General features: G+C 37.2%; 1 protein-coding gene and 1 long non-coding RNA gene across 3 annotated transcripts; both read right to left on the minus strand.

Annotated features, from left to right (window-relative positions):
* On the minus strand, window positions 1-2,463 carry LOC7478773 (transcription factor GTE7). 2 transcript variants are annotated; one of them, XM_052455891.1, is made up of 4 exons: window positions 893-2,463; window positions 586-787; window positions 358-500; window positions 1-253 (listed from the first exon to the last, which is right to left on the minus strand). In XM_052455891.1, the coding sequence occupies exons 1-3, from the start codon at window positions 2,276-2,278 to the stop codon at window positions 448-450; spliced, it is 1,641 nt and encodes a 546-aa protein (XP_052311851.1). In that variant the 5' UTR covers window positions 2,279-2,463; the 3' UTR covers window positions 1-253; window positions 358-447. The 2 variants fall into 2 exon arrangements, with proteins under 2 accessions (XP_052311851.1, XP_052311850.1); XM_052455890.1 differs by having other exon boundaries at window positions 583-787.
* Window positions 2,464-6,734: 4,271 nt separating this feature from the next.
* LOC18102072 (uncharacterized) lies at window positions 6,735-7,641 on the minus strand. The gene is made up of 3 exons (XR_002983884.2): window positions 7,477-7,641; window positions 7,027-7,120; window positions 6,735-6,913 (listed from the first exon to the last, which is right to left on the minus strand). It is a non-coding gene; the product is annotated as an uncharacterized LOC18102072 (long non-coding RNA).
* Window positions 7,642-9,832: the final 2,191 nt, after the last annotated feature.

The following is a 9,832-nucleotide window of genomic DNA, read 5'->3' on the forward strand; positions in this document are numbered from 1 at the left end:
TTTTTACAGAAGATAATAAAAATCCATGTATTAGGTGTTGTAATGTGTACAAAAGTGATTCAACCACCTCTCTAACCATCTATTCTACTTTTTCACTGCTTTTCCTACCATCCTAGCCTACAACCTTGATTTCTACTATTTCCTTCATCTTTTTACACAAATTGCAAACGCTTTCAGTCCCCAGCCAATGCAAAGCCACTCCCAACTCCATCAAATTTACCTCTCCTAAGACGCAACCCAACACAATTGTTCCCTGTACACAAAGAAAAGGAATCCATAGAACTCCATCAGTCCACTACTGAAATGAAAAATTGGGTTTCAACAGCAACTACAGGCATCAAGTGAATCGCCACATACCTCAACCACAACCCATTTCAAGGCACTTCAAAGAGACACCTGGAAGGCTTTAAAGCAATCCAGAATTCATTCAACTCCAATAAGATATCATCATGAATGTGCATCCTCTGAATCACTCCCTGAAGAACTCCCTGAATCAGAATCTGCAGTTTAATTCAAGATTAGCACTTCTGCAACAAAACAAACTCTCTTAAATTAGACTCCAAACATCAGAATTGAGTGTACCACTTGAAGATGAAGAATCATCACTCGAACTACTGGAGCTACTGGAACTGCTACTTGCATGTCCATTGTCTTTCTCAATCTCCACTGGTGGGAAACTACTCATTGGCATCTCATCGCCAATGTCAACATCTTCATCCCCAACATCCCCTTTCTTCGGCTTCTTCGCCTCATTTACCACCTCCATTCTATCATTTCCAGGTACATCCTACTCAATTGAACACCCAATAATAAGCCATTCAAGCACTACAAATACATAACAGAAATGAAATGAAAACAATGCTATAATAGAAAACTTAGACAAATCATATACCTTATTATTGCCTTCACTGATAGCAGTAGCGCCCGCATTTGTGTTAATACCCATCAAAGCTTGCCGCTTAATCTTGCTAACCATCTTCTTGTAATTAGTCACAAACCGATCCAACTCCCATAATGTCTCTGTATCAACAGCCTCTATATCAAGCTCGATCTCATCACCCTCTTGCCTCAAATGCCCATTCCTCTTCCTAATAATCTGCACAACTTGCTCCATTTTCTCTTGTGGCAGACTCTGCAAACCAACACCTAGCTTGTGCTTCTCTTCAAGATTCATCTCTCGCTTATTTGGATCCTTTGCTTTCGGCTTTGGTTGCTTCAATGGCTTCACTTGCGGCACCCTCATTGGTGATGGCGTCCTCACGGAATTAGGGTTTTGATTCATCCCGGTTGGCTGCTGCTGCTGGCCAATTGGATCAGATTTCGCTGTAACTGGCATAAAATCACCATCAATTTTACTAACCCTCTCTGGCTCTCTTCTAATATGATCCCAAGAACTCGCTTGCACTTCTTGAACTAGATCATTCTCCTCCTCTTCAACATCCTCACCCACCTTCTCCTTAATCGGCCTATACAAATCCTGAAATCTTGTCAGAAACTGTTCGGCAAGAATATAAACTTCATGACCCTTAGGGTTATACTTCATGGCATTATTAAATGTCAATCTAACATCAGCAGCGAAATCCCTTGGCGATTCATACAAATTCTTGCTCAAATTTGTCTTCACCGTACCCAAATCCATCGGATTCTTGATTATATCATGGTAATCATGCAATTGCAAACCCACAACATCTACTGGAGTATTAAAAATATACCCTAATTTTTGCTTCATCAATTTCGACAGAATTTGACTGCAATTCTTCATCAATTGCGCATTATCTGGACTTGATCGCTTAAAATTGTTAAAATTTGAAGGGGCCGGAAACGGCCGCTTGTTGCCGGATACTTTCTTGTTTGTAGAGGTTTGCTTTTTGCTACTGAAGTTGGAGCTGGGTTGTCCGATGTGGAAATCAGAGGATTCGATTCTGTTTTTCAACTCTCGGATCTTTTCAAGCTCGTAAACTAATCGACTTTTTAGCTCGATTAGTTCTTTCTTAGAACACGAGCTAACATTGAACGACACGTATCCTCCGGTGTTGAAATCGTGGTGATTGTTCTGTGGACGGCGGTTGATAGACGACGCGTCATCTGAAGCGGCTGAAGGAGATTCATCGACGTCAGGGATTTGTGGTGGTTGAGGTGGCTGAAATTGGCGTTTTTTGGAGAACTTAGGGTTAGGGTTGGAGAAAGGGATTTTGCCCATGAATTTAGCTCCACCACCACGTGGCTGTGGCTGCGTCCAATTCGGTTCGTTCCGGTTCGCTAACACAGCTGACGCCATGAATCCGGTTCGATTCCGGTAGATCTCCGGTGAGAAATTAACATGAATCAAGTGGGCGTGAGTTACACGCGTTGCCGGGATTTTAACCTCCACGCGCAATAAAAATATAATTGGAAACCAAAAAAAAATTCTAATAAACGTGAAGAGTTAGGGTTTCTGAAGGATTGATTTAGAGCGAGGAAGATAGGAAGCGAGGGTTGGTTCTTAAAGGCGATGAGATCTGCCCGAAGATGTTACGGGCAAGATCAGGGCCATTGACTTAGTTTTGTTTCTTGATTTGCTGCCCAAAAAACCGACCGACTGACCTGGCATTGATGGTGAGGATTTGATATGAAGGACACGTGGGGGTGTTTAGATGCGTCTGATTGTGATTGTGATTTGGGGTGAATTTGGATTGAATTTGTCGTGAATTTAGGGTTTTTCTAGGTGGGGGCCAGGGGGGTGATGACGTGGGGGAAAGCCAACTGGATGGTCCGGCGTAAGTGAGAAGCTGACGTGAATGTGATAATACCGTATGCCTATGAGGTTAATTGAGTAAATTGAGGTTTGCGGAGGAGGGGAGAATGATTGGAGTAGCTGAGGTGAGGTTTTTGTCTGGGAATGAAGTGGAGGGAGGAGAGTTTGGATTTTTTTATATGTATAATTTTTTTTAAAGTACAAAATAAATTTCTGTAAAAGTTAAAAACATGCGTTTTTTGAGTCCTGACAAAAAGTTTAACTGCAACTTATCTAGCTATTTTTAAAGTATTTTTTATTTAAAGATATATTTAAATAATAATAATTTTTTAATTTTTAAAATTTACTTTAAACATAAACATAATTAAAAATAAAAAAAATCAATAATATTTTTTAACTACAAAGACAAACACGTGTTGAATTATAGAATCACCCCTGCTCATGCAAATATCAAAAGTTGGATTTTATTTCCGTAAGTGGTAGTAATCATTAAGTGAGTTGTTAGCACAAGAAATAAGAATTGATGTATGGATTCAGGTAATTCGGCACAGCATTTCTTTAAAGTGGATAATAACAATAAAAAAGTAGTGACGAGAATCTCATAAGATCCAGGACGGTCCAGTTGTGTTTTGGAGGGAGAGTGAAAATTTAGAAATGCCTCTTCTTTGCCATTTCATTTGTTTTGGAGGGAACATTTGACTGCCCAACACCACAAGCAGCAACAGCAACGCCATTAGATATCACAGTCATTCGAAGACAAAATGGAGAGTCTCTGAGCTGAGAGAGAACAAAAAACAATGATTGTAGTATAAGAAGAAGCAGCAGCAGCAACATTATAGCAATAACAAGTTCAATGGTGAATAAGGAGCAACAAGACAACATCATCGTATGGAGAAGACATGGAGTCAGTCCATATTATATAATATTAATATATAAAAATTAATTTAATATTTTTTCATATAAAAACACTCGGAAAAATATAGAATGCCAGTCAGCTATCTGATTTCAAATCCAAAAACAACCACAATCATGCAAGTCAGATATTAAGTATGAGAGGAGATCGTCGATGACCATTTATAGGACGAGGAAAAATTCTAATAAAAAAATGGCTGTGAGACACAAGGATTTGAAAGAATTTTGATTGGGCGGCCCAGGTTGGCGATCAGGCTTCGGAGATGCTTGGGATTAGCATTGCTTAGCTTGGTACAAGTTTCAGGTAATTGAAGAGTAAAAGCCCATTTCTCTTCGAGGCCTTCTTTATTTATTTCTCTCCTGGAACCCTAAACTCTTATATATATATATATAAATTTCAGGTGGGTATTGTTTGATAGAGCAGCATCCATAACACGTTTCAAAATCCAATTTTGTCATTATTATCAATATGAACCGTCTATAAAATATCCATCAAATTCAAATGAAATTATCATTTCTAATATTGTGCAGGAAAAAAAAGGAAGAAGCAGCTATAACGATATTATTTTCTTCCATTTTTAAACTCTCTTGATGAACTCAATACAGCCACTAGAGAATGCTTCAAAATTCTTTTTCAGCCCAAATTTGGTGAATTTGTCTAAGCTGGAGAAAAAGGGTCCATTCTTCTGCTGGCTTTCTTTTACTGTTTCTTCAATGAGAAGAGCCGTATGTACAATGGAAATGGTGATAGAACAATAAATTGGTCCCGTGACATTTGGTTCCCTTTCCAGGGCCCTAATGATTAGATGTTATACATGGGTCTAAGGCATAGACGAAATTGTCACAAGTTTGCTGCTCCAAACTTCATGTTAGTTGTCTATACAAAGAAGATAACCCCATTTCCTCTAACAATTCTCTTTCTTTTCCACTCTCTCAGGTAAGGAGGTTTTTGAATCACAACCACATATATAGTGCCGTGTTTGTGCTGTTTTAGTTTCACACCAACGAAGTGCTATGCACAATTCATTTGGTTCAACAAAATTCTTGTGCAGCCACAAGCATTAAATGCATCTCTTTATTGTCTGGAAACAATGATGTGAACTGCTTGATTTAGGTGTTTGATTTGAAGAAATGGCCAAGAAAGCCATGTTTCTATTCTGGGGGACAAGTGGTTAGAGTCAATACCACATTTGGATGCATATCACATCTTCTTGTTAATGAACTCGACAGAAAGATCTTAAGTTTCCAGCATGCTCATTGACAGGCAATAGATTTTAATGGAATCTGACAATTTTCAAACTCAGATGCCTCAAAATTTTTTAAAGATATTTTGAGAGCACTGATTCCATGAAACATCAATTGTTGCAGGGCAAACTGATTTGAAAGGGCACAACTTATGGAAACTTCACCGCCAAATCTGCTTACGCCATTGCTGCAGAATCTCTGTACTGGCAAGACATAAAGAGATTGCTGATAATCTTATTAATTGTTTATGATGTTAAGCGTGGAGAAAAAAGATTGAGACCCTATCTAAGGATCGAAAGCAAGGAAAGCGGAAATTTTTTTGACAAATCAGAATCCTCCTAAAAGTATTTCGAGATTTTTAATATTTTGACACCCAGAAATTCTGCTGTCATTTGCAGGAATCCGCAGGAAGTTGCTAGAGGTGAATTGGATAGTGCTCTGGCACCCTACCCTGATGGATGCAGAGATAGCAATCCAGGCAGTACTAAAAGTGGGGATTAACTCTGTCTAATGGAGCATAGTACTCGTAGGAAAGGCTTATGAGCATCGTAGTTGTTTACATTCAGAATCTTTGTTTTTTTTTTCAAACCCCGTTTGTTCTGGATTTGATGAAGTCATCGCCAATTTTAGATGTACAATGCACTTAGAATATAGGAGACCACTTATGATCAGCTTTTAAAATACACTTGGGCTGCTATTCCATTAAGGTTAAACACATACATTTGTTAGCAGAGACTTATCGCCTTCCTGCTGTCTCTCAGTTTTAAGGTTGGATATGATGGCCGAAGTTCAGAATTATAGATAAGGTGCTAATAATACAGGATAAACGTAAAATATATTACAGCAGCGTTAGTCTAGTCTAATTAAAGATCAGAAACTTTGTATGGCAACAAATCCTTGAAAGCTATTGAGGTCACAGGTGGTGGAAGTTACTTTATTACATTAGAGCGGAAACACATTGCAGAGTACTCCCCGAGCTCAATCCCATGGTACCATTATTTGGAATGAAAATCTGGAAGTTTTTGTATGTTGTAACTTGTCAAAACAGAAGTATAATTCTAAATCTAGAAATGCTACTGATATATCCTACATTCAAATTAAGGTGCTTGTTGCCGATGTTAAGGCTCAAGGCTATTGCTTTCCATGTTGGATTTGGCCGGCCAGTTGGTTCATCTTGGCCCTTCAGATTCTTATTGAAGTAAATCTACGGCAGTATGCTTTGTTTTTATTTTGCTGGGGAGCGGGCTTGGCCTTACGAATTAACCATAAACTGCTACACGATAGGTTATTTGATTCTGCGATGTTCATAAAGTTCATGGTTGATTCCTAGCATACTACAGAACAAAGTTCTGAGCTATTCATGCTGAATATCCAGATAATGAGTGTTGGTTTTCTTCGCACTGCAGATCTTCTTTACGGCAGTTACATCTCATTTCTACCACTCCTGCTGTTAATCCATGTGCGAAAGAGTGTGCCATCTGGCATTGCGTTTGTAACTGCGTTTCATCAAATTTTGAATTTTTTTTTTTTTTTGCTAAAATTGAGTGCGGTTTGTACTTTTTGGATCGTTTTGATGTGCTGATGTCAAAAATGATTTTTAAAAAATAAAAAAACATCATTGGTATATATTTCGGCACGAAAAGCTATTTGAAAAGCACCCGCAACCACACTGCCAAACACATATAACGATATAACGATAAGAAGTGGATGAAAAAACTACATCTTGGATGTGCCAGAGCTCTAAATCCTTAGCACAAACATGTACTAGAAAGATCCACCATGATCAATAAAAGATAAATTTCATCCAAAAAGATAAAACGGGATAATAAAAGATAGCGAAAGATATCGCATACTCATCAATCAATAGTTTTATATAATCAACAAAGACCCTTACATGTGTCCTAATATAAAACATCCAAACTCTTTGTGCCGTATAATCACAGGCGTCATTAGGTGACAAGTACAACTGAAGGGTCACAGCAACAATCATCCAAGAGACAGCAGCAACATAAAGCTGCAAGACTGCAACACATACACCATAAAAAGAACAATCTTTAGAGCATCAGCATGACAAGCTACAGAGTCTATGTGTATGTAGCAAATATTCAGAGTGAAAATAAATGTAGAAAGCATACCATCCCTCCAGAAAGCCTACTTGCCGTTGCGGTGGTGGTGGCGGTGCATAATATTGAGGAGGCGCCATCACGGGAGGCGGTCCTTGATAAACCCCTGCATCATTACTATTCTGGTCAAGAAAAAACTAAAATTTCAAAAAGAAAAGGTGGGCATAACTTGAATAGGATCCATTTGGTTCTGTAGCTTTATTTTGCTCATCTGTAAAATTAATTTGCTAGCAAGGAAGCCATCATCTAACCGTCGAGACTAAGATTAGATGATCGTTTCTAGCCTGACGACAGAGAAAAAGGTTTTCAATCCATGACTTCGGATTAAATGGTGACAGTGATGTATCTGTATGTGATGCAACATGCAAGTACCATAAATGCTCACAATAAAATATTACTAATTGTACACGATGACAAAGAACTCTCTTTCATAGAGGAATAGAAAAGAAAAACAAGCAATACCTTGAGGGGGGTAAGGATAACCATACTTGGGGTCATTCATAATGGCAAGACAAAGCCAGAACACAACACCAGAAAGAGTTGATGGAAGATTGGACTTGTGGGCAGACGTTTGGCTTATTAATATATGCAAAAAAGTTGAAAGGAATATATAGTGTGGAAAGGATCTGAAAGATCCAGAGACACATGTCTCAAGTCTAGCACTACTAGAGTATAAACTATGCGTTTAGATGAACTGGAATATGTTCCTTTTCAAATTGTTATGTTCTCCTTTTTGTGATGATTAAAAATGTTAATGAACTAAGTGAACGTATTTTTTAAAATGATAACTAGCTAGTTCAACTGTGTTAACCGGTGGATTCTGGGGTAGGATAGATATGCAGTGCAACGGGGCATGTAAAACTGGAAGGCAATAGTTCTACTTTACAGGTTTCCTTAAATAGGCAGAAATTCATGTTAAGATTCTGTTTGATTGATATTGTGACGGTAATTATTATTTAAAATGTTATTTTTAAAATTAGTATATTAAAATGATATAAAAATACAAAATAAATAATTTAAAACAAAACAAAATCATTTTTTAAAAAAAGCGTAGTTCAACAAAATTATTTTTCAACCGTGGAAACAAACAGGATATAAATAATAATGAGTGCAAAGTATTCCTTACATAAATGAAAAGCTTTCACATTACTTTTCGGCTTGTAAGATCTTATCAATGAACTTCATCAAGAATATCGAGCCCTTAAAGCAATTGTTCCTTGCACACAGCAAGACTCGTCTACATTTTAATAAAATGACAAGGTATACCAAAATAATCAGAAGGAATTCCCTTTTTTCCCCTTCTCTCAGCACAAGCAACTGAACTCAATCCATTCCCAGATTATTACAGCACTTGGTGGAACATGGGATGATCAAGAAAAGATACCTCTGTTTATGTTTCTGGTACTTAATGCTGGCTGGAGTGCTATTAATTTACCATGCACAGTGCTTTGAGTATCTGTAAAATTTCTTTCTCTAGCTAGAGTGACTGGTATCTATAAAGAGATGATTCTCTTAGTTATGCTCTCACCACTTTACAAGCAATTCCATCTCACTTTATTCCTTTTTCCTCTTATAAAACAACCTGTATCTTTTATTTCGTTGGCTCTGCCGCCCATATAGCGCAAAGTTTTGACACATCCATGGTCTATCACTGTATGCATGTACATATCTTATGTTCACCGGTAGCGTCATCTTCTACTTCATTTTTCAGATATGGTAAAATTGATGTGTGAAATGAATATATCTACTGGAAGCCCTCAGCATGCCTTTCGGCTCTATTGATTATACTTGTAAAAGGTCTTCAGCAGCTTCCTCTTTTTTTTTATTTTTTTTTATTTAGTTTAACGTGGGTGTCCGGGCCAGCTTGTGCGCACCTCGACTAATCCCACGGGCCCTGAAGTTAACGACCATGTAAGCCTCCAGTAGCCATCATATGAGCAACCACATGGCTCGAACCTGAGACCACAGAAAGAGCAAACCTTTTAATTCCAAATTCTTATCACTGACCACCATCTAGATAGTTTCAGCAGCTTCCTCTTTCTTTCATGAGTTATGGCCATCGTATGTATTGTCCTATCAAAGTAGGGTGCAAAGTGCAAACAGAAAGACTTTAGAATATAGGGCGGGTCTAAATCCAATATCTCAAATTCTAAATCCACGCGACCCCAATTTTAAGTAGCATAGGGTATGGAGCAGAGGATCAAAGTACATAAAGCAACGCATGAAGGTTGTGATAATTTTTTTTTAATTTTTAAAATTTATTTTTGATATTATCGTATCATAAACAATTTAAAAATATATAAAAATTTAATTTAAAACAAAAAAATTAAAATTTTTAAAAATACCATTAAACCTTGTAAACAAAACATTTATATAGATTAAGCAAGGATGGTGCAAAACCCAGCCTGTGAACATGTTAGATTGTGCAAATAATAGGTAGTACACAATCTTGGCTTGCAATTATTGAAGGATTATCGTTAATGAATGTTCAGAGTACGGGTGACTTTATTTTTATTTGTTTTAACATAAAAGTTAATAAAATATTTTTTATATATAACTTATTAATCAACGTATTATTTTTGTTTAAGTTTATATTTAAAAAAGTTAAAGGAATAATGATAATCCAATATTTAAGTACATCTGAATCTGATGAGTTGTCAAACTTAGCATTCTTAAACTCGACATCATGCCATATCCAAATAGATATAGAACTATGTGAGTCTGACGAGTTGCTAGATTTAACATCCTTAAACTCGGCATCATGTCATGTCTAAATAGATATAGAACTAATGATCTTTCTAGGCTTCATTTTAGATCA

The sequence above is a fragment of the Populus trichocarpa genome, chromosome 9 (genome assembly GCF_000002775.5).
Source record: "Populus trichocarpa isolate Nisqually-1 chromosome 9, P.trichocarpa_v4.1, whole genome shotgun sequence".
NCBI lineage: Eukaryota > Viridiplantae > Streptophyta > Magnoliopsida > Malpighiales > Salicaceae > Populus > Populus trichocarpa.

What these genes read in the sequence shown, in the direction of transcription:
- LOC7478773 (XM_052455890.1), bottom strand. Translation starts at nt 2,278, where the DNA reads ATGGCGTCAGCTGTGTTAGCGAACCGGAACGAACCGAATTGGACGCAG. An exon ending in TCAGTGAAGGCAATAATAAG is followed by an intron (nt 788 to 892) that starts GTATATGATTTG and finishes TCAATTGAGTAG; the next exon opens with GATGTACCTGGAAATGATAG. An exon ending in TGATTCTTCATCTTCAAGTG is followed by an intron (nt 501 to 582) that starts GTACACTCAATT and finishes ATTAAACTGCAG; the next exon opens with ATTCTGATTCAGGGAGTTCT.